The sequence below is a fragment of the Oryzias latipes genome, chromosome 5 (assembly GCF_053564925.1).
Source record: "Oryzias latipes strain Hd-rR chromosome 5, Olatipes_Hd-rR_3.1".
NCBI lineage: Eukaryota > Metazoa > Chordata > Actinopteri > Beloniformes > Adrianichthyidae > Oryzias > Oryzias latipes.
In genome coordinates, this window is record NC_136241.1 from 581387 (window position 1) to 606491 (window position 25105).

At 41.4% G+C, this 25105-nt stretch overlaps 1 protein-coding gene across 4 annotated transcripts in view; it reads right to left on the reverse strand.

The window, feature by feature from the left end:
- The window catches only part of LOC144992072 (SLIT-ROBO Rho GTPase-activating protein 3-like), a 104820-nt gene that overhangs the window by 30891 nt on the left and 48824 nt on the right, over positions 1 to 25105 (reverse strand). For 3 of the 4 annotated variants that reach the window (XM_078946712.1, XM_078946715.1, XM_078946714.1), the window contains 4 exons: positions 19886 to 20083; positions 19690 to 19774; positions 6771 to 6798; positions 3329 to 3431 (listed from right to left, as the gene is read on the reverse strand). In XM_078946712.1, the coding sequence (XP_078802838.1) occupies positions 3329 to 3431; positions 6771 to 6798; positions 19690 to 19774; positions 19886 to 20083 (414 nt within the window). The remainder of the gene's footprint in view (positions 1 to 3328; positions 3432 to 6770; positions 6799 to 19689; positions 19775 to 19885; positions 20084 to 25105) is intronic. The other variant, XM_078946713.1, reaches the window with a different exon arrangement.

The following is a 25105-nucleotide window of genomic DNA, read 5'->3' on the forward strand; positions in this document are numbered from 1 at the left end:
AAATCAGCCGTTGGTCTCAGGAAGCTGAGATTTCAGAATGAGATGCCTCTTACATATCTCCACCTTAGATGTACAGCACCCGCATGGGTGCACTAAAACGGATCGATAGCGCAACCTACAATGTTTGTATTCGCGAGCCCCGACCATGTTCTTTAACATACAAGCTTGATTTTAACAGGGTTAATGTTCATCAGATGGAAACCTACAAAGAAATCTCCTGGTACCAAGCTGTCAGTCGCACAGGAAGTCTGCTGTATTGATGTCAATTTGTCATTTTTGCTGTATTTTGGTGATTTGCAGGCTTCCTTCTAGAATTAACTCCTCCTAGAGATTTGTGAATAATGACTCCAAACTTTGGTTTTGTATACTAAACCTATGCCCGATGTTAAAGCTTTTAAGTTTTTACGGATGTATGTGACCGTCGCGGCGCGTCAAAATTCGAGGTCATTTCTAAAACACGCATTGAAAAGAAAAATGGCCATTACTCAGCCATGCATAATCCAAAATTGATATGGATGATTGTAGTCTGACTCTGAACACATCTGCAGTGGAAGAATCTGGAACAGGTGTAGCGCCACCTGCTGGCAACGGGAAATTATATGTTTGACGCAAGCATCACTGCTCCAAGTAGGATGAGCTGACACACCTCAAAGTGACGTCCACCTGTTGAAAAGCCTTTGAAGTTTACTCTGTTAAAATAACATATCTTTCAACGCGGGGTGTGGTCGTGACAGAGCGGCAAAGTTGGGCGTCTCGCCATGCACACAAAAGTTGCTCTCACATGCCCATTCCTTGTCTGATCTCACTGAAATTAGATAGATTGAAGGAAGCTTCCATTCTGAATCCATGGATATGACAATTTTGGAGGAGCTCCATAGCGCCACCAAGATATAGAAAAATACAGTTTTTGTCGCATTTTGCCCCTGTCTTTTCTCTGTGCTTCGTCCAACGTGCATGAAATTAAAACTGGAGATACTCAGTAGGATCTTCTCTCATAATCATGGCTATACATCTGACGGTACCTGCGTAAGTCACCGCCAAACAGGAAGTGGTCGATTGTGTTGCAGTCATCTTATATAGCTTCATAGGAAATCAGCCGTTTGTCTCAGGAAGCTGAGATTTCAGAGTTAGATGCGTCTTACAAATATCCACATTTGATACACAGCACTATAGGGTCTACGAGAAACATTTAATCACCTTCTTCACCCTATTTTGCTGAAAGTAATTTTAGACATTTTGGACTCAAACTAATTTTTTTAATAATAACTTCTGTTTAGGTTATCAGCACCAAATTTTCCACATTAATAGGCATTTATGTGCTACTGCTTTCTAAATATTTTCAGAATTTAAAAAGTTACAGGTGAGCTTTGAGACAGCTTTACATCCAAAAAGGTCAGAAAACGTCTTTTTAAGGCAAAACTACAAACAACTATTTTTTTTGATAACATGTCATTCATATATCAACACCAAACTTTAGAAAAAGGTAGGCATCTGTGTCCCACTGCCGTCCATAACTTTTTTCTGACTTTCAGGTGGAACAGAGGAATTATAAGACAATTTTATTCATCCCAAAACCTATGTTGAATCCGTCTGGACTCCAAACAAATATTTTTTATCATTACTTATTTTTCAACTATCGACACCAGACTTCACAGACATAGCTGTACATGTCCAAATGGTCCCTGAATATTTTCACAATTTTAAAATGAACTGGTCAATTGAAATATTTTTTTTCATCTTACATGCATTTCTCAGTCTGCCCTGCTGCAAGAGTCGGGTTACACCCCCCCTGCTGCCTGTCTGCTCATTTGTTAATTAGCCAGGACTGACAAACAACATAAGAAGAGTTAGAAAAGCCAGTTCAACACTGAAAGACTGCTTTTTCATTTTTTTGTATGTCTTTTATACATCTTTAATACTAATCATTGCTTTTTATTTTCTTTTATCCAAAATGCAATTAACTCATCATTTTATCCTTTTTTTTTTACAAACAAAACATATGAATATGCTCCAAAACAAAACCCAACCTCAGTACACTCCTACAGATGTAACATAGGATAATTTATATATCTTATATCCGTTTTTTTAATCAATGCTGGAACTTCTTTTCCTTTTCTATACATCCAATTAAATTAAACTACAACACCAACAAAAAACACAACTGCTAACAAATGTCTCTAAAAAATGCGTATATATGTAGCACCTTCAAACACCAAACAAATAACAAATCCTTACAATAAAAGTACAAAAAATGGAACACAAAATTTAAAACCCAAGTTAGAAACTGCAATTTTAAAAAGATACTTTTTTCAGCAGCTTTTTAAAATAAATCACCAATTCAACTCTTCTGTGGAACTCCAGAACAATGAAGCCACTTCTCAGTCACCTTCAGTTTTAAACAAGGTCTCTGAACATCCACCATACATTGTTCACAAGTACTCAAAGACCTGCTAAAAGTGCACAATTGTAAAAGCTCTTTTACATAGACAACTGTTTGGTTGCTTAGAGCTCTGAATATAAAAACAATGCTTTTATATCACTTAGACACAGATGGAGAACCATATCAACTGGATTAGTAACAGGGTGGCATGTTTAGGTTTAATTAGGTTAAAAACTGCAGGTGGCATGTGTGATGGATGTGATGAAGTGGATTCATTGATCATGCCTACAGCGCCCCCTTTTGGTGAAAATAGGAATTCAGCCAAATACTTGGAAATTGTGTAGAAAAATTACAAATTCCTGTTAACACTGAAGCCTTTTGCAGATGTTTGTGCGGTTTCTGAAGATTAGGTAGCGGCCGTGAGGCCATGACTTGGAAATTGAATTACTAAATGTGACATCTCGACGCTTCGCTTGTGCCAAGCGGGTGGTTGCGGCGACACGAAACGGCTCGAGCGAGACGTTGCTCGCAAGGCCCGGGCCCGCTAAATGCTACTTGTAGCTTTAATTTCAGTATATGTTTCCTAACATTCTGCTTTAGTATGTAATTTCATTCTGGTCTGACCACCATATTTTGTACTTTTCTTCCTGAATCCTATTTGTTCCCCATCTAGGGCAGAGTTGGAAAAAGTGAATCTACAGTTTCTTTCTGCATTAGGGTCAGTGGAGCTTCTCTGTTCTAATTCACATTTGGGCACAAGCATGTTTTTGCTTTAGCTCTCTCAGGCTAGGAGGCTGTGAAGACAAAGCATTGAGCAGGCGGAAAGTGTGAGATCAGGTGAAAGAGTGAATATAGGCAGAAGAACCACCCCCACCACCACCACCAGCCAGTACTGCTGGAAAGACAGTGAAGCTCATGGACAGACAAAAGGCACAGGTGAGCTAATACCTGGATGAAGGCCTCCATATTGCCGTTAAACAGCTTATAGTTAAAACTGGATTGAGGTCTAGGCTTCCGGATTCTCTGGGGTTTAGGGGGAAGAAAGGGGGGCCTGGGGAAATGGTGGGGGTTGTACGGTTGACATTGATGAGTAAAAAAAAACCGTTCAAAGAAACACAGCTGCATAACACTATCTTAAATAATTCTTCAATTTGGAAAAAAAAACCTCTAGGCAGACATTTTCAAAAGTATGCTGGTGGCATTTCATTGAGTGCTTTAAAAAGGGGGAAAAATACATGAAAATCATATATCCTTTACCTGAAAGTAAATCTGAAACCAAAAACAAAAAACACATAAGACAAACAATAAGAGATATAGCGACAATGACTTTTATTATTCTTTAACTAAGATTTCTGTTAGTTATTTTCTCTTTGCATGTATTCCTGGTTTAAAACCAGACCATGTGATTCAAAAGAAGATAGAAGTCTTCCTTTATGGAAGCGTATTGGATTCAATATAATAAAAGAAAAAAAAAAAAAAAAAAAAGAAAAACGGCAGATCTTCGTTCTAATCTTTTCAATGGTTTTCATGCCTGTGAGCCAATATAGATGATCATTTAGGTCGAACAAGCGTTAGCATTAGCCGTCCTAAGGGAAATTCTATTATACGTTAGCTAGCTGACTTTGGCTTTACTGCAGTTTGCATTTGGTAACCGGAAAGGGAAAGGAATAAAAGATCGATCTCTACTTTTATGGATAGATTATTGATCTATTAAGCTTGGATCAATTGAATCGGTTACTCGATTTTATAAACCAGGGAGCCGGTTTAGCTCGTGCTGGTTTGCGGCGCCTTCCGTCTGTGAAACCAGGGTTCAAATCCGGGCTGCTCCCTGTTCCCTTCTCTACCTCTCTGCCGGTCCCAAGCCCGGTTGCTTTGAGAAGGTTGCGTCAGGAAGGGCATCCGGCGTAAAACATTGCCAAGTTTACCATGCGACTTGTTCGCTGTGGCGACCCCTGATGGGAAAAGCCGAAAGAGAAAGAAGAAGACTGGATTTTATAAACCCAGCTCTATAAAACACAACACATGCACTGAAGAAACATGATGCTACGGTTGTTTTTCAGATAGCTAAGAAAAGGCATATGTATTACAAACTAAACTGAAAATTTAAAAAAAACTTACAATTTTCAAGAGAGAACATAAATAAAACAGACCGCTAAACTGCAAAATCAGAGACTAAATCTGATCAATTTTAAAACAAATCATTACTTTTACTAACAAATTTAAATGTTTTCTAGTTTTACAGAACAAACATATTATATAACAAACTACCAGAAACAAATGTTTCTGTAGTACAAATGTAATTTAAACTGTTGCTGCTGTGCACGTCTTACCCTTGTGTGTTTGTTTTGCTCGAGATTGATCGTTTATTTCAGTCTGATATTGAGCATGCTTTGCGGTGCTGCTTCAGGTGTTAAAAAAGGTTGGTTGTTATTTCCAGTTTTAGAAGCAACATGCCTACTAAACAGTTTGCAGTGTACGTCACTAAAACAGCCTGAAAGCTTAAAGTTTTGGATTATTGCTATATCATTAACATTAAAGCTTCAGAGCCCTTACGAGGGAAGGGGGTGAGGGGACAACATCTGACATGTCGCAATTTTCGGCTCTGTAATACAAAGACGCTGCTAATACACAATAGATTAAGGCTAACCCTAACCCTCAATTCTATTAATATTCTTAAAGTACAGTTTTCTATAAATGTCCCATGAATTGGGGCTGCACGGTGCCTCAAAGGAAGAAGGCCCCTGGTTCAAGTCCCGGCTGGGGTACCTGAACCAGAACACCAATAGGGGACCCTTTTTTTGAGGAGTTTGCATGTTCTCCCCGTGTATGCGTGTGTTTTCTCCCGGGACTCCTGCTTCCTCCCATCGTCCAAAAACATGCTTCATAGGTTAATTGGTTACTCTAAATGGTCCCTAGGTGTGAATGTGAGTGTGCATAGGTGTGTGATTGTGGCCCTGCAACAGACTGGCAAGATGTCCAGGATGTCCCCTGCCTTCGTCCACAAGTGGCCAGGATAGGCTTCAGCAGCCCCGTGACCCCGAAAGGGAACAAAAAGACAAGTAGATGAATTTATTTATTCGCCACATCTTGAAGTCAGGTCTGTGAAAATATGGCCCGACTTTAAAACGGTGAAGGTCCCAAAACTGTTCTGCCTACAATAAATGTTCGGGGCATGTGACTAATGATAACGTCACACTATTTGATTGTCTGTATGTTGGTAAGAAAGTGATTACAGGTAGTCCGGACAAATTATAATACGATTGTTTACATGCTTGTACAGTTCTTCGTGAGAAACATTGATGACTTCTACATCGAAATTTCCCATTACATATCACAAAGGACTTATTAATGCCTCACCCTCAATTAAAAAAATCCTGATAGTGGAAAGGCTACCACTCTGGGGATCCTTATCCAGGATACTGCAGCCACTTTTGCAGCCAAATGCAACAGGTAAACTTAAGTCAGACGCACAAAACTTAGACAATGTTATGTAATTAAATATATACAAGAAAATAAAAGTTTAAAATAGTTATTGAGTTATGTTATTGATTAAAAGGGCTTAGTTATGTGTTTTACATTTTTGTTACATTTTATTATTTGATAAGAAATTCAATTTTTGCCATTTTTACAAACTACATTTATGTTTATTTTTGCTCCCCTTTTCAGTGGCCTGCTTTGGTAATGTGACGTCATGATTAGTGTCACGCCCCCAAACACTTTTTGCAGGCCGAACATTTTAAGTGCCAACACCAGTCCGTGTTTCCATTTAGGCGGCAGACGGAACAGCTCGTTAGTATCATTAGCATCATAGCATTAGCGTCTAACAACAGCGCCGTCTTCACATCAACACTTTTTCATCTGTCTGCTGCTGTAGATGTAGCTACTTCATCCTCCAGTTCTGACTGGATCCTGGTAAAAATCGCTGAATGTTCTGCTGTTTCATCATCCAAAACTAAATGCTACGCAGGTGAAGTGACCTTAGGGGGGTGGAGTGTCTCACGTATGCTTGTTTGGCTCGCGTGCAGACGGTAGAGGACGAGAAGGCAAAAGAAATTCACCCAAAGGAGAGCAAAGAAACATGACTGGGATTACCCAAATGTTTACTCGCCATGTGGCGACTAACCCTCTAACTTTTACTCCCGAAGCAGAGAAAATGCTCAAAGTTAATTCAGACCCTTCAAAACAATCTATCTATCGCGATATATCGTTTTATCACCCAGCTCGAATCTCATTCTCCTTCTCATTAAATTTTTTTACTGTAGAAAATAATAATAATATTGAAACTAAAAGGAACCGCTTTTTTTTGCATTGAAATTAGAAATGTTGAACTGACTTCCTACGGAAGAAGGAGCCAGTGCATCATTTCTTATTTTTTTCTTCAACATCTTACCTTGTTGTTCCGTATTCAGCCCTCTCCCCTAAAAAACACACAAAAACAGGTTTCAATTAGAATAAACTAGTAAGTAGTCAAAAGAAGATGGTTGGGTGAACGTTGGCTAACCATCTAGAAGATGGAGATGGAAAGGGGTGTTGATAACAAAGAAGTAGCTATTCAGCCCAATTGAATAGGAAAAGCCTCAAAGCTGCATCTCAGACTGTGCCAGGCAGCGGTCATTCAGCAGTCGCTCTAGAAACAGCACAAGAGCCCCAGAAGGGGACAGCCTTCAGAAATGTAACCAGGGGCAACACCAGAGGAGGGTTGAGGGCGCTGACTCCTACAGCACACAGGCAAACGCATCTCACTGTAAACCAGTGCTTCTCAATTATTTTTTGCCAGGCCCCCCCCCTAGGAAAGTGACAGTAAGAAATGTTTCGCGCCCCCCACACTCGTGCAGTGACAATATATATATTAGGTAAGTATCTATAAAAATTGTGCAATTATACTTAAAATTGTATCTTTTAACATTAACAAAAGAAAAAAGCAAAATGAATCCTCTTTCAAATTTCAAATCATATTAACTTTATTTTGTCACACAGAAACCCTGTTCTAGTCTAAAGCAGAAAAGAAGTTTAATTGATATTTTTTATTGATCCCACAATGGGGAAATTCTTCTCCACATTTGACCCATCCCCTGGGGGAGCGGTGAGCTGCAGCCGACCGCGCTCGGGAGACAGTAGCGTTAAGAGTCTTGCCTAAGGACCCTCACTGAGTGATGTTAATTCACTCAGTGAGGGTACAGTAAAGTGCCTGTATTAAAGTCCTTATTTAAACTAGAAACATTTTGACCAACTGAACTTGTCACCTGGCAGACAGAGCCCACACCACCCCTCCCCTTTCGTTCTCACACACGCAGCCGCCTGTGACAGGAGACGGGAGCGCGCAGCTGCAGATACGGTGATTCACAGGTTTCAGGCTGTAAACTTTGTGATTTAACAGAGAATAGGAACCGAATAGAGGCGCAGATTTTTTTCCAACTAATTTCCAAATTTAATTTAAATTTGCGCACCAGACAATTGCCCGTATTATTGCCTGTGCCTAAAACGGCCACTACCGCGTGCCCCCCCTGGCATCGCACCCCTATTTGAGAAGAACTGCTGTAAACCAATGTGGATTTTTACTTCACTTGTAGTTGTTTTTGGGGAAATTTTCTCTAAAATGTCTAAACAGTATGTTCTAGATAATCTTCCAAAACGGAAATTACTTCAGTATAGATGTTTATCTGCTGATTTTACATTTCAAAAGGAAGTGTAGGAAAACTTCAAGAAAGTGTACAAATTAAGTCAATGAATTCTGGTGTTTTGAACCTTAACCCTCATAAATTTTAACAAAGAAAACACACCTATAATCATAAAAAAATGCAACTGCCCTCATTTATGCTGGTCTTCTGCAGTTTTGGCTTTTTTGTATTCTTATAATCTGTGGTCAGTTTGTTTTGCCGTAACCCTTGTGCTATCCTAGGCACTTTAACATCGGGAGTTGGGTCATCTAGACAAGTGTTTTCAACCTTTTTTGAGCTACGCCACACTTTGATTTTCACAAAAATCCCGCGGCACACCAGCATCCCAAAAAAAGAAAAAAAAAAAAAAAGGAGAAACTCAGTCTGTATTGATCTACAGCCCCTCCGCAATCTCACATGCATTTTTGTGATAATTCTGGCAGAAAAAGCTGGAAGTTGCAGCTGTTCTTTCTAAAAGATGTAATAAAAGTTAAGTTAGATGATTTAAAAACTGTTTGATGTGTGTTCTTTGTGGTTTCAAGACGTTTGACAAGGAAGACAGATTGTGCGCTAAGACGCTGTCACTTTAACCTAATGCATCATGGGAGATGTAGTGCAAACAGCCGCCGAACGCAGAATGGTTTTCTCTGAGCTTCATTATTTTGTTCACTTGTTCCATGGTCTGACACTGGATTCTGTCGAAAGCTACATCGCTAAAGACGAGCTTTAGCTGGTATTTTTGTTGGAACTAAGCGACTTTATGAGCAGAATGGGAACAAGAAAGTGAAGACTTTAACCACTTCTGATTGATGAGACTGATGACGTGCGATTAAGCCTCCAAGAATGATTGGTCGAGACAGTTAAAGGGGCGGGACTTTTTGGAAACACCTGAAGCTGTGGCTAAATCTCGGTACTGTCATTCTTATCAAAATGTCTTTAATAGAATCAAAAATTATACAAAGAAAAAAAATATTTTGCGATTTTTCATATTCCTAACTACTCATTGTTTTATCAGGGCCTGTTTGGATGAACAAAGAGCTGGTATCCTGGAAATGGTAAATGTTTTTAGATCAGTGAATGAGGGCAATTCCTCACGGCACACCTGACAGTCTCCCACGGCACTACACCGGTTGAAAAACACTGATCTAAACCCCACTAGACAGTGCGCTAAATCCTTATTCTTCAATGATTTGTGATCTTCACCGGTGTGCATGGATTACATAAAATCCTCTTCACCTTTATCCACCTTTGTCATGGTAGAGAGAAAGCCACCTGGAGGAGCAGCAGAGCTATGTCCGGATGCTCTGTGGGGGCTATAGCTCTGCCTTCAATACAATCATCCCGGACATACTGATCAGAAAACTGGACACTCTAGGCCTGCCCCCCCCCCCCCCCCCCCCCCCCTCACATGTCCCTGGATAAAGGACTTCCTCACTGACTAGCCCCAGGCTGTGTGGCTGGGCCCCCACCTCACCCCCACACGCACACTAAGCACTGGCTCCCCACAGGGCTGTGTGCTGAGCCCACTCCTGTTCTGCCTCTACACCCACGACTGCAGTCCGCAGCACGACAGCAACCTCATCGTGAAGTTTGCTGATGACACCACAGTCGTCGGACTCATCTCAAAGGGAGACAAGGCAACCTACAGGGAGGAGGTCCTGAAGCTGGCAACTTGGTGCTCAGACAACAACTTAGCTCTGAACACCAAGAAAACCAAGGGAATCATGGTGGACTTCAGGAGGCACAACACCGACCCAGCTCCACTCTACATTAACGGAGAGCATGTGGAGAGGGTCCATACCTTCCGGTTTCTGGGAGTCGTATTCTCCAACAACATCTCCTGGACAGAAAACATCACAGAGGTCATCAAGAATACCCAGCAAAGACTCCACTTTCTGCGGGTCCTCAGAAAGCATAATCTGGACCCCAGCCTGCTGACAACCTTCTACCGTGCGTCCATTGAAAGCCTTCTGACGTACTGCATTACGGTGTGGTACGGCAGCTGTACCATGGCGGACAGGGAGAGACTGCAGAGGGTAGTCAAAGCGGCTCAGAGGATATATCTACAACCTCCGCTGTCTTAGCAGAGCTGGAAAGATCACAAAAGACAGTTCCCACCCTGGCTCTAGACTGTTTGACCTGTTGCTCTCGGGAGGGCGCTACAGGTGCATCAGATCAAGGACAAACCGCCTTTAACCTTGTGCTATCCTAGGCACTTTAACATTGGGAGTTGGGTCATCTGGACCCCACCAGACAGTGCTCTGAACCTTTTTTCTTCAATGATTTGTGATCTTCACTGGTGTCCATGGATTACATGAAATCCTCTTCACCTTTATCCACCTTTGTCATGGTAGGGAGAACACGTCAATGTAAGGGTGGGGTCATAGGATAGCACAAGGGTTACGAACAGTTTTTTCCCCCAAAGCCATAACCATCCTGAACTCACACATGCATTGACACTGACAGCTCCACCCACACACACACACCCTTGTCTCTCTCTCTTTCTCCTCTCTCTCATTATGTGCATCTCATTATGTGCAATATTATCTCATTATGTGCAATATATCTCTGCTATCATGGGCATAGCAAGTGCAATACCAACCTCACTGTGGAAAGTAAAACTTATTTAGCTATTTTTTTTATTTTACATTTTTGTACTTTTGTAAATTGTACACTTTTTGTGAAATTTTCTTTTGCATGTCTAAACTGAACAGTGATCGGCTCTCATTTCACTTTATGCACGTGTAATGCGAATTGTACATGTGTATAGTGACAATAAAGGCATTCTGTTCTATTCTATTCTATTATTATGCAGGGTTTGAGTTCCTGGTGGTGTAGTGTGTTACTAATGGTAGCCTTTGTTACTTTGCTCCCAGCTCTCTGCAGGTCATCCAGTAGGTCCCCCGTGTGGTTCTGGGATTTTTGCTCACCGTTCTTGTGATCATTGTGACCCTATAGGGTAATGTATTGCGAGGAGCCTCAGATAGAGATGATCAGCGGTCTTGTATGTCTTCCATTTCCTAATAATTGCTCCCACAGGTGATTTCTTCACACCAAGCTGCCTACCTGTTGCAGATTCAGCATTCCCAGCTGGTGCAGGTCAACAATTTGGTTTTTCTGGTGTCCTTAGACAGCTCTTTGGCCTTTAATGGAGTTTGGAGTGTGACTGTTTGAGGTTGTGGACAGGTGTCTTTATATAGATAACCAGTCAAACAGGTGTCAATAATACAGGTACCCAGTGGAGGACAGAGGATCCTCTATAGAAGAAGTTACAGGTCTGTGAGAGACAGAAATCTTTGTTTGTAGGCGACCAGATACTTATTTTCCACCATAATTTACAAATAAATTCCTAAAAATCAGAAATGTGATTTTCTGGATCTTTTTCCCCTCATTTTGTCTCTCATAGATGAGGTTTACCTATGATGAAAATTACAGGCGTCTTTTATCTTTGTAAGTGGTAGGGAGAACTTGCACAATTGGTGGCTGACTGAATCCTTTTTTTACCCCACTGCATTTGTCAGAATAATCCAAGTGATGCTGTTGTACTGTGGCCTGACGCTGCCCTTTAGTCATTAAAAAGATGTGCGCACCAGAAATTTGTGAAATCTGTGACGTTATATTTACCGTTAAAAAAATAAGGTAGTGAATGTGGTGTCCAAATTGCTTTTAAAATCCAGGGCACTATTAAATCCTGCACTATATAGTTTTTTAGTAGTTAGGGGATCAGTGTTGGGTAGCTTACTTTAAAAATGTAATTAGTGACTAGTTACATTGCTTAAAACGTAATTGAGTTTTTAACTCAGTTACTATATCTTAAAATTAATTAGTTACTCAGAAAAGTAGCTATTCCAGTTACTATGCCAGTTAAAATAAGGCAGTAAATGTTATATTTTTCCTTAGCTGGCCGCAAACACAACAAAGTATTTAAATGCAATAATTTAGTAAAAGTGACTTGTGTAGTATTCTGGTATAATCTGCCAATGAAATTATGTTTTTTATTAAGAATAGAGAGAGGGCTTAATGTGTAGAAATGTAAATATTTATTTATCAGAATTATCACACAACACTACAACAAGTCATATATATAAATATTAATGATATTAACGTCACATAAACTGATTATAAAGGTTTTAAGTGTCAACTTGTTTTAGTTATCCCAGTTTTTGTTTTAATAAACAAAATAGTTTCAATCACAGTAATAGAGAGGAAAATTAAACTGCAAACCATCAACAAGAATAATTAGCAACAATAAAACTTATCTCTAAGGCACTTAAATAAAGAACTCTGTCTCCCCCTCTGGTCACCATCGGTAACCATCTCCAGAGTTCTAGCCACACTTCATCTCCCAGCAACCCCAGCTCACACTTCCTAGATGCTGCACACGTGACTCCCATTTGTGTAACCCTTGTGCTATCCTTGGCACTTTAACATTGGGATTTGGGTCATCTAGACCCACTAGACAGCGCATTAAAATATTTTTCTTCAATAATTTGTGATCTTCACTGCTGTCCATGGATTACATGAAATCTTTCCACCTTTATCCACCTTTGTCATGGTTGGGAGAACATGTAAATGTAAGGGTGGGGTCATCTAAGATAGCACAAGGGTTAATCATCCACAGCATACTAAAGCTCTAGACTGAGTGAAGCTCAGTGTGAAGTACTGTTTGTGTCACTTTGCCTTCATTACCAAGCATTATATCTGGACCTGGTCTTCTGTGTCCTGACCCTGTTTTTAACTCAGTTTGCCTGCTGTCTGCCCTGACTCTTACGTGGATCCTGACTACCCTGTCTCTCCTCTGATGATCTCATGCCCCTTTATCAACCCCTGCCTGACTCTGATTCAGCTTCGTGGACTTATACTTAGCTAATCATTTGGATGCATTTGGATCAAGCATCCTGCTTGTTTTTATGACAATAATTTTCTATTATATTGCATCTTAGCTGGAACTTTAGCATTGTCATTCAGGATTATCACACTACAAAACTGCAACAAGAAAAATATAAATATTAACTTTACAAGAGGAGAACAACTAACTTTGCATAAAAGTAAAAGTAAAGGTTTCTAGTATCAACAAACATTTCATTCATCCTGTGAAATTAAGTTTATAGCTGCATATTTAATGTTGTGTTCTCATCATCAATGTACATTACGGAACGTATTACAGCAGGGAGGGGAAAGTTCTGTCAGAGTCAGCAAGAGCATGATTTCCACAACAGAATTCTGTTCAGTTCTGTGCTATTTATGAGCTGTAAAATCCTATTTGTCTTGTTTAAATGGTCCTGCTTTGTCACTGAAGCACCAAAAGTCACATTAGATTTGAATGGTTTCAGACGGACATCAATGTGAATTTGTTCCTTTAGTTTGTTCCATAGTTTCTATTAAAGTAAAATCGGGTCAATATTTCCAGCATGAAAGTGCTGATGTTGTCGCCGACACTTCCTGTTGTTTTGATACCGCCGGCTGCGCTGCATGCTCATATTTTGGAGAGTCAGCATGCCCTTTCAACTCCCTAACCCAGGGGTCGGCAAACCAAAATGTTGAAAGAGCCAAATTGGACGAAAAAACCAAATATGTCTGGAGCCGCAAAACATTAAAAACCCTATTTAAGCCTTATAATGAAGCCAACACATGCAATATGTATCTATATTGGCTATATTAGCCTACTATCAAAATGACTAATTTGCTTCAAACACATAATGAGCATTATTAACGATTAAATAATATTTGCCCTGCAGTGCATTCTGCGGAGAACGACGCGTCACGTGACTGCTCTGTTGTGCAAGTTTAACTTCATTACTATATCAATGAATTATGTTTCATTTCTTTGATAAAATTAAAGAAATGTAATAAAGAAATCTGATTTTATATGTCATTTTTATTTTGAGGATTTGAACAAAAAACAATAAAATGGAACATGCATGACTGAGAACTAAACAGAGTGCAATAAAACGTAGCCTGCTTTTATAAAAAAGAAAACAGCAGCCTTTTGAAAAGGTAAAGTATATAAAATCAAATTAATACAGTTAAGTTTGATTTCTGTGCAAATGCCAAGCAAGTCAGTGCACGGGTAAAGCGCAGTAGCATCCTCTTCTCTTCTTCGCTGTACATCTCTGGCAAATACAGTCAGCTTGTGCTCGAATGACAGAACAGCTTCAAGCATTTGCGGCGCCTGGAGACTTTCATTCAGCTCGTTTCGGTGTTTGTCACAGTCATATCCACCAAGAAGTGCAGCTTTTCCCGCCACTCAGTATCTTCCAGTTGCGGGTAGTTCAGGTCTTTGCTTTTCAGGTATATTTTCACGTGATCTAAACAGACGACAAAGTGACGCAAAGCGTCACCCCTGGACAGCCATCTGACTTTGTTGTGTGGCAGGATATCAGAATATTCGCTTTCAACTTCATCAAGCTGTAATGGTTGCCACTAAAGATGAGTTTCAGTGCATGACGTAAAGATTGAAAACTTGGTTATTTATTTAAAAGTTTTATTTCAATGAAACTATGTAATCATGTGTTGTATTTGTCGTCACCCCATTGGTTCAATGGTACCAGCTGACAGGTGACAGCCAGGTGACAGGGCGACACACATTTTTTTGTAAGGAGACGCTGGAGGGCGAGGGGGAAATGCACAGCTGACAGAGACGCAGAAGCGCGGAGGAGCAAATGATCTCTCATACGGATTACCTTTCCCAGCTCGGATTATTTGCCTACTGAATATATTTTCCCAAAGAGCTCGGATCGTCCGGTACGAGGATCTGTGCCAGCTTCTTTGACGGGTGGAATGCGTTCCAGCAAGTGAGGCGGAGCGGCCTCCCACCAAACGCGTGAGACTGTCGAACTCATTTTTCCTCCAGAACATTTCTTTTTTTTTGCTAGCAAAACTGCGGGACTTGGGTTTGAACTGTGGGTTTTTGTATATATTGTGTATTCGGGAAATTGGGTTTTTGATGTTTGAGTGTTGGGCGAAGTGTTTAATGTACGTTTGTATACAATACACGGCTGCACAAACAAACTGTTATGAGTTTTTTCTTGGTAATATTAGAGAGCAGATTGTCTTGATATTTAATGCCCCAGCCGTAGAACGGCGTTGTGACTTTCCCCTCGCTGAGTGGAGGGTGAATTTTAAAAAAAGCAATGCACGGAACTGACAGTGGTTCGATTTACATCAGCCACCTGCTTAGCGGTCCGCCACCCTGCTGGTAGAAACGTGTGTCACAGGCTATGACGCAATTCTTCGTTGACAGAAATATTGAAATTAAATATGTATTCTACACATTCTTACAGCATTGGAAAACATTAAGAATGTTTGTGTCTTGTTTTTCCTCCTACATAAACCATATTAAAACAAAAAATATATTACTCTCCCCCGTCTTTTTACATTTTCAAACATATTTGAAAATGCTCCAGGGAGCCACTAGGGCAGCACTAAAGAGCCGCATGCGGCTCCTGAGCCGCGGGTTGCCGACCCCCGCCCTAACCAATCATGATCTCGAATGGGACTCCCACCCCTCTCCTCACGTCACAAAGAATACAGTCTTGCTGCGAAGTGCTCGAGGAAAAAAAAGAAGAAGCACTCCAGGCTGATAAAACGACATCATTGAACTGTAAAGTAGCACAGCATTATTTTATACTAAGGAACTATAAGGAAGTTGTAGCGGGAATAAAGGGAATTAATTACTCCAACTGCAGACTGTCAGCTTTAATTTGAGGGTTTCTACATCCAGATCAGGTGAGCGGTGTAGGAGTTACAACATTTTGCATATGTGCCCCCCACTTGTTAAGGTACCAAAAGTGATTGGACAATTGGCATCTCAGCTGTTCCATGGCCAGGTGTGTGTTATTCCCTCATTATCCCAATTACAATGAGCAGATAAAAGGTTTTTGAAGTGTGATGTATACATTTGGACTCTTTTGCTGTCAATTCTCAAGATGAAATCCAAAGAGCTGTCACTTTCCGTGAAGCAAGCCACCATTAGGCTGAAAAAACAAAGAAAGCCATCATAGAGATAGCTTAAATATTAGGCGTGGCCAAAACGACGTTGGAACATTCATGAAAAGAAGGAACAAACTGTGGAGCTCAGCAGCGCCAAACGACCCGAAAGACCACGGAAAGCAACTGTGACCCAAAGCATACTGCAACAGCAACCAAAGACTTTCTTAAGGGAAAGAAGTGGAATGTTATGCAATGGCCAAGTCAATCACCTGACCTGAATTCTATTGAGTATGGGTTTCACTCGCTGAAGACAAAACTGAAGGGAAAATGCCCCAAGAACAAGCAGGAACTGAAGACAGTTGCATTGGAGACCTGCCAGAGCATCACCAGGGATGAAACCCAGCATCTGCTGATGTTTATGCGCTCCAGACTTCAGGATGGAATTTACTGCAAAAGATTTGCAACCAAATATTAAGAAAGCGAACGTTTGATTTAAGATTATTATTCTGTCCCATCACTTTTGGTTCCTTAACAAGTGGGGGGGACATATGCTAACTGTTGTAATTCCTACACCACTCAACTGATCTGGATGTAAAAACCCTCAAATTAAAGCTGACAGTCTGCAGTTAAAGCACATCTTGTTTGTTTCATTGTGAATCCATTGTGGTGGTGTATGGAGCCAAAAATCCCAATATTTATGGACCTGATGGTATTGTGATGGGTAAAAGAATCGGTCGATCTTTCTCACCTCCAGCTGTCTATACCAAGTGGGGGTCTCCTGCCTCCCACATCCGGCTCGTCCGGGTTTGATGATTGGTCTACAACTTTAACATTTTTTGCGTGCCACCTGTGTGGTCTATACAGGTTTGCCCATTTTTCGCCCACATCCAGCACATGTACACCCTTAAAGGGAGTTTTGACTAAGGAAGTAAGAACGAATACACGCACCTTTAACATGCACCAGCACCTTAAAATTTCCTGGAATCAAGTCGTCCATTTCAAGCATTTCCTTTGGGAGTATGTTTTTTTTTTATTGTTCACTGCGACATTTCCAGCTATTTGCAGGTTAGGTATTACTAGGGATGGGTACCGAGCTCCGGTATTGAACCAGCCCCGGGGCCACATTCTTCAAGACCGCAGTATCGTTAAGATCTGACCTAAACGGTTCTGCTATCGGTACTGGAGAAGTCGCTTTATTTTTTGTGTCCCACAAAATATAAACGTTATCTGGCATATGTAACTCATCAAGTCAGTCAATTTTCCTTTAATTAATGATGTTAATTTTGCTGCTTTCACTGAACAGGAGAGGTCTGTCTGCCTATTTGTGTGCACGGGGGGCGGGGCTGTTCAGACAGTACGCGCCGCGCGCGCACACACACAATGCAAGGCAGCGCACACACAGTCAGCGGTGGTTTCGTAGGGGACACGTGAGCGCCCCCCGAAAAAATCCTTTTATCCCCCTGTTCTCTAACAACACCCATTTCCGTGTAAAATGAATGATGTTTGCGTCAAGGAGTCCCCACCATCCTGTCACCTTGCTGCAATGATGACCGTGTTTTGCGCTGTCTGAACACGCTGCGCGGGGGGGCTGCACGCGGAGCAACAACATACAGGTAGAAAAGACCCACGCTTGTCACCATGTTGTTTTGGTTCTGCTCGATCTGGCAGCTGCATTCGACACAGTTGACCACCAAATCCTTTTGTCTCGCCTGGAAAGCTTGGTGGGTCTTCGAGGTAGTGCTTTAGAATGCCTCAGATCGTACTTAAATGAGAGGAGCTTCTGTGTCCGTCTTGGACATGCAGAATCCCGTAGAGCAACTTTCACATGTGACCTCAGGGCTCTGTTCTGGGGCCTCTTCTTTTTTCATTGTACCTGCTTCCACTTGGGTCTATTCTCCGCAAACACGGGATTTCATTCCACCTCTATGCTGACGACAGTCAGATTTACATACCGTTAAAACAGGAAGAAGCATATTCTGCTCACCAGTTATTAGAATGTCTTGATAACATTAAGACATGGATGTCATGTAACTTCTTGCACTTAAACCAGGAAAAAACAGAGGTTCTGCTATTTGGTCCAAGTGACATCTCTAAGGCACATGTCAACTTAGGCGTTTTAAATGATCACCTGAAACAGACAGAAACAAGTCTAGGTGTGAAACTGGATAGCAATTTAACTTTTAATGCTCATATCAACTCAGTGGTGAAATCCAGTTTTTTTCACCTGAGACAACTGGCCAAGGTTAAACCTCTCCTCTCTCTTATGACTTTGAGATTTTAATCCATGCTTTTATTTCAACACGTTTGGACTACTGTAATGCTCTCTATGTTGGGCTTTCCCAGAAATTACTTGCTCGTTTGCAGTTAGTCCAAAATGCTGCTGCCCGTCTTCTAACTGGTACACGGAAACACGAACATATCACTCCCATTTTAGCATCTCTTCATTGGCTCCCAGTTCGCTTACGCATTGATAAAATTCTCCTATTTGTTTTTAAATGTCTCCATGGACTCGCTCCAAAATATCTGTCTGACCTGAATCAGGTGTACACTCCCCCCAGCTCCCTTAGGTCAACAAATCAGACACAGCTGGTCGTCCCGAAGACCAGGAGAAAACTGAGAGGTGACCGAGCCTTCTCAGTCTTCGGACCAAAAATCTGGAACGAATTGCCCCTGTACCTCAGACAGATAGACTCACTTAGTATTTTTAAATCTGCTCTTAAAACATATTTTTTCACTTTGGCTTTTAACTGAGTTGGAATCCGGACCTATTTTATGTGTTTTATGCTTTATATTTTCATGTGCTTTTATTAATTTTTGTGTTGTTCAGCACTTTGGTGAACCTTGTTATGTTTAAAGTGCTTTATAAATAAAGTTGAGTTGAAATGAGTTGAGTTCCAGACCCGCAACAAACTAACGGCTGCTTCCTAAAACACAATAATAATTAATAGCTAATGATATTCATCATATATAAAGTTGATATAATTTATTGGGTTTACTGGATTTAAAGAAAAATAAATAAATAGAAACTAATCTGCATCAAAGTGAATTTGTTTCCATCATCTCACTTAACTTAACTCTGGGTGTTTGACAGACAGAAAAGTCTGTTCAAGGTTGTGGAAAATGGACAAAAGATCAAAGGAAATATCACGCTTATAAAGGAAAAAAAATTATGAAATTAAATAATTAAATAAATATCCTGTCTGGAACATTCTCATGTATAAAGTAAAATGTTTTGTTAAAAAAACAATGTTGCAAAATGAGGAAATAAAACACTTTATGTTCTCAATATGTTATTTATTTATTTATTTTTCATTCTTAAAAGGTATCGATAAGAGTACCGTTAAAATACCGGATCGATAAGCAGTATCGATAAGAGTAGTAGTACCGTTAAAACCTTAACGATACCCATCCCTAAAATGGATCACCAAGCAAATACTGAGCTGTGGTGCAGCAGCCGAGAAACAGAGTGAGGTGGTCGACCTCTGGTCGAAATATTGCAAGTTTGATTCCCGGCTCATGAACGTCCATATGCCGAAGTGTTCTTGGGCAAGATACTTTGCCTTTGGCGCCAGTGTTCAGTAGCAAAGCCACCATCAGTGTGTGAATGTGTGTGTGAATGGGCCTGTGACTGTAAAGCCATTAGGGTCTTTGAGGAGGGTAGTAAAGCGCTATATTAGTAAGTATACATGCCATTTACCATTAACTTGCAGTCAGTCTCACCTTCTCCTAGTGTCTGCTTCAAAAGGTCATGCTTAGCTTGCAGTTTCACTATGAGGTTGCTGCCATTCAGATACTCCTTGTACTTCTGGAGATCAAATAAACAAAAAGCAAAAGACAGTCAAATAGCTTTTAAATGTTTTAAATGTTTGTTTGTTCACAACACTGTGAATCGTTGCACGACTGCAGGAGAACTCACAGTGAAGTAGAAGCCTTCAGTCTCTTGCTGATTGGCTCGCCTCTTAGCGATATTAGCCTTGCTCATATAAGAGTCAGAACAAGCCGACTTGACCGACTCTGTAGATTGGCTGTGCTGGAAGGCGTCTGACACATCAAAGTCCTCCACAGTAAGCATGTCCTGAAGGGTCTGCATGGTGGCATCAAGAGTCTTCTTAACCTGACACAAAGAAAATATAACAAACATCTGAAAATGTACAGTCAAAATATTCACAAACTTTTTATATGTATCAATATATAGATGTATGTCACACACACTGTATAAAAAAGCAAGTCATTTAATTTCAAATCAAAGCTACAACATAATTTTAATAAATATCTTTTAATTAAGTCATAGTTGAACATTAGCCTAACTGACATGCTGCACATCCTTACATAATGCCTTGTCACATGAAAGATTATCTGCAGTTCTACCACGTTAGACAGACAAGAAAACAAGAAGTTGACTTTAAAACAAGTCTGCTTGAGTCACGGGGGCCTTAATGATTCATTTCACAAAAAGAGGCAAAGATCAGTTTGATGAGATGAAACCAAAATGATAAGATGTATGAAGTGGAGTGATGCAAACTAGTCTCTCTACTTAAAAAAAAACACATCAAAGACTAATTAAAGCTACAAGTAACATTTAACAGAACCGAGCACGTGCGACCGCCTGGCACAGGGAACCGCCCCGTAGGCAACGCCCCGCTCGAGCTGTTTTGTGTCGTTCTTCCTCCTCCATTCTGGAGCTGCAAGCTACTGTTACCAGGACAGCAGCCTGTGGGTGGGGGGAGGTACTGTAATCTGTTGCCTTTGGGAATAAAGACTTTTGCATATAGCATGAAAAAAATTCTTAAATCAAAGCCTCATTTAGACCTGCTCATTTTCTCATCAAGAAGAAGGCATTTTCAGTTTGAGAAGTTGTCAAACAAGCAATGATGATGATTACTAACACTGTAGAAACACTGAGAAAAATTGAACTCATCTAATTTCCACTATGATGTCTAGATAAGTGACTATGTCTGCTAACTTGGCCAGTTAGCTGGACCAGGATTTTGCAAAGTGCAGGTGGTTTAGCATCCAGTGAAACGAGTCTGTGGACAGCAGCAGCACAGCATAGCTTTTGGTTTCCACAAGAGAAGAACTCCTGACACAACTGCCCTTACAGACAACTACAAGAGGAGTTGAAATGTATAACACGGTAAAGGAGTTTTTCGTACAGAAAAAGGTACCATTAGTAAAGCTGGTAGCAGTGACTGCAGACGGGGCTCCTGCTATGATTGGCCTACAAACAAGTTTCATCACTCAATGTAAACCTGACCCAGACTTTCCAAAATGTCTGCATTACCGCTCCATCATTCACCAGTAGGCCTTATGTGCAAAAGTGATTGGCTCTGGACACGTTGTGACTCCTCTTGTGAAACTCATAAACAACCTCAGCTGCAAAGCAAAACAGCACAGGATTTCAAGGTGCTATTGGAGGAGATGTCTGCTGAATATGGTGAATATGAATATGGTGAATATGAACTTGCATTTTTGACTGACATTACTGGAAAACTAAAGCACTTGTACTGCGGGCTGCAAGGCAATGGCAAAACTATATATTTTTATGGAACAGTCTGCCAGAGCCAGTGTTTCTTGTGGGGATCTTTTCTGCCGGGGCTTGCCGGCTCGGTCGGTGGTTGTTGCTGCAGTTGTTGCCCTTGCTGGGGCAGCTGGAGTTTAACTTTGCAGCCTAACGGCTGTGAAGTGGACCCTGTTGCTGTCCCAGTCTGGGTGGGCACTGTGGCGATGTTGCAATGGCCAGGCTGGCCCCTGGTATGAAGAGATTCCCAAATACCGTTTCCTAACCGCAGAACCAAGCATATGTTTGTATGTTTAGGTCAAAAATGTGATGAACAGCTTCATTTTGTCTCAGTCATTTAAGTTTTTAACCTAATTAAACCTAAACATGCCACCCTGATACTAATCCAATTGATATGGTTCTCCATCTGTGTCTAAGTGATATAAAAGCATTTTTTTATATTTAGAGCTCAAAGCAACCAAACAGTTGTCTATATAAAAGACCTTTTACAATTGTGCACTTTTAGGAGGTCTCTGAATCCATATGACCAATGTATGGTGGATGTTCAGAGAACTTGTTTAAAACTTAAGGTGACAGAGACTTTGTAGAAGTGGCTTCATTGTTCTGGAGTTCTTTGTTTCATCCACAAAAGAGTTGATTTGGTGATTTCTTTTAAAAAGCCGCTAAAAACATACCTTTTTAAAAATGAAAAAGAAGTTGCAGCATTGATAAAAAAAAAGAATATAAGAGATATTTACTGTCTTATGTTACATCTGTAGGAGTGTACTGAAGTTGGGTTTTGTCTTGGAGCATATTCTTGTGTTTTGTTTTAAAAAAAAAAGATAAAATATTGAGTTAATTGCATTTTGGATGAATAAAAAACAGCAATGATTAGTACTAAAGATTAATAAAAGACATGCAAAACAAATAAAAATGCAGTCTTTCAGTGCTGAACTGGCTTTTTGTGGCCAAACTCCTCTCATCTTTCTTGTCACTCCTGGCTAATTAACATATAAGCAGGAACCCTGCAGGGAGAGGAGAAGTTTAACCTGACCCGTGCAGCAGGCCTGAATCAGAGAGGTTGTTCCATTTAAGACGGAAAAAAATCTTAAAATTGACCAGTTCATTTTAAAAATGTGAAAATATTCAGCGACCAATCGGACACGTACTGTGTCTGTGAAGTTTGATGTCGATAGTTGAAAATTAAGTTATGACAAGAAATATCTGTTTGGAATCCAGACGGACAAAGCATAAATTTTGTGATGAATAAAATTCCTTAAAATTCATCTGTTCCACCTAAAATTCGGAAAAAGAGCAACTTTTGTCAGCATGGCGAGAAACCCAACTTTGCCGCTCTGTCACAACAACACCCCTGCGTTGAAAGTTATGGTTTTTTATCAGAGTAAATTTCAATGGCTTTTCAACAGATGGACGTAGCTTTGAGGTGTGTCGGCTCATCCCACTTGGAGCTTTAACTTTACAACTACCTACAGGCCAGGCAGTCGTAATGTGAAGCCGGATGCCCTCTCACAAAAGTTCAGCTCCAGTGAAGACCCTGTCACTTCTACTATCATCTCCTCTACCTGCATTGTAGGGAACCTCTCATGGGATATAGAGTCTCGAGTCCTTCAAGCTCAAGGTGAGGAGCCTAATCATCCTCCTGCTCCAAAAGATACCCTGTTTGTGCCTTCCAATCTCCGGTCAGACGTGCTTTCCTGGGGTCCCACCTCTCGCATCTCCTGTTACGCTGGAGTCCAGAAAACCCTTAAGCTTCTGCGTCGACAGTTCTTCTGGCCGTCCATGGAGAAGGAGGGAGAGCAGGGAGAGCAACTGTCGAATTGCCAATCGCCACAGGGCGGTTGGACCCATGTACCAGCCTGGTCAGAGGGTTTGGCTCTCTTCTCGGAACAAGAAGAGGTGAACGGAGGTGGCTCCCCATTTCATCGGGCCCTACACCATTGAGCGTATTATCAATCCCTCCTGTGTTCGCTTCCGGCTTCCGGCAGCCCTTAAGTTACACCCATCATTTCATGTGTCCCACATTTCATGTGTCCAGGAAAGTCCTCTGTGCCCGCCGTCTGCTACCCCTACACCTGCCCATATCATCGACGGCGCCCCGGCTTTCAACGTTAGTCGGGTGTTGGATGTTCGGCGCTGGGGTCGGGGTCTTCAATTCCTGGTGAACTGGGAGGGTTACGGTCCTGAGGAACGGTCATGGATCTCCCGTTCGCTCATTCAGGACCATTACCTCATTAAGGACTTCTACCATGCTCATCCGGATCGGCGTCCTGGACCGCCCGACGGCGGTCATTGAGGGGGGGTACTGTCATGGAGCCTCTGGCAGTCTCTGCTCCCCCTTTCCTCTCTGCTCTGCTCTCCTGATTGGAACCAGCTGTGGACATTCACCTCATCTACTACCAGCCTTCATAAGGAGATCCAGCTCCAGCATTCGTTGCCAGTTCGTGGCTCCTAATGGTGCTGAGTCTGGTTGCCAAGTTTTGTCTTGTCTTCAAGTTAACTTTGTACTTACCACGTTTCCTCGCCTCGCTCTTATGTCTATTTCCACGAGTGTCCACCTGGAACTATCCTCTCCAAGAGCAGCCTGATTCGATCTCTCTCCATGCCACGACTCCTGTCACACCATTCCTCCAGCTACGCCACGACTCCTGCTTCGTTTCGTCTCCAGCCATGTCGATCTCCCGCCACAGCAAGACTGCTGTCACTGGCCATCCACCTTCTAGTTACAAACTCAAAAGACTCCTATACCTTTTCGTTCTGGAAAAATAAATCCCTTCGTTTTAACAACATTCTGAGTTTTCTTCCGGGTTCCAGCATCTGGGTCTGCTACGTCATACACATCATGACAGAACGAACTGGACAAACTCCAGACCCAGCTGACCCGTAAGGACTCCGCCTTACTGTCTCCCAGCAGGGATTCATTCTGGGTCGCCAGGCTGATGCTTTAACCCAGATGACCTTGGCTCAACCGGATCTTTTTCGACGTCTACACGGAATATCTTAAACCCTTTACCAACACTAACAAACTGGAGACAGTTTTGTGTGTTTCCAAACCATCAAGCTTGGATGACAGAGTACAAGAACTTATTGTGCTAGGAACTGCACACTCAGAGCTGGGGAGAAGGATGCTTTCACCCCCACCCCCAGTGGACTCTCCTAAACTGGCTGAGGACTTAAACCTCTTCTAAGCCCGTTTAAAAAGGAAAACACAGATCATAACTTGCCCCCACCCCGAACAACAGTTCAACGTTATTCGGTCATTCAAGCTTCGAGCCGAGCTGCACCATCCTGGACTGTTCAATTGGATTACAGATTTTTTAACCAACTGCAAACAGAGTGTTAGTTCGGGAAAGTACACTTTATCCACTCTTTTAATCAATACAGGGAACCCCCAGGGGTGTGTGCTGAGCCCCATATTCTACTATCTGTTCACATATGACAGTTGCTCATCATGTTCGTCCAACCTCATTGTTAAATTTGCCAATGATCACTACAGTGCTTGAACTTATCAATGACATTAATGAAACGGACTACAGGAAAGAAGTGCAACACTTGGTGTCTTGGTGCAATAGTAACGACCTGATCCTGAACACCACAGAGACCAAGGAAATTATTTTTGAC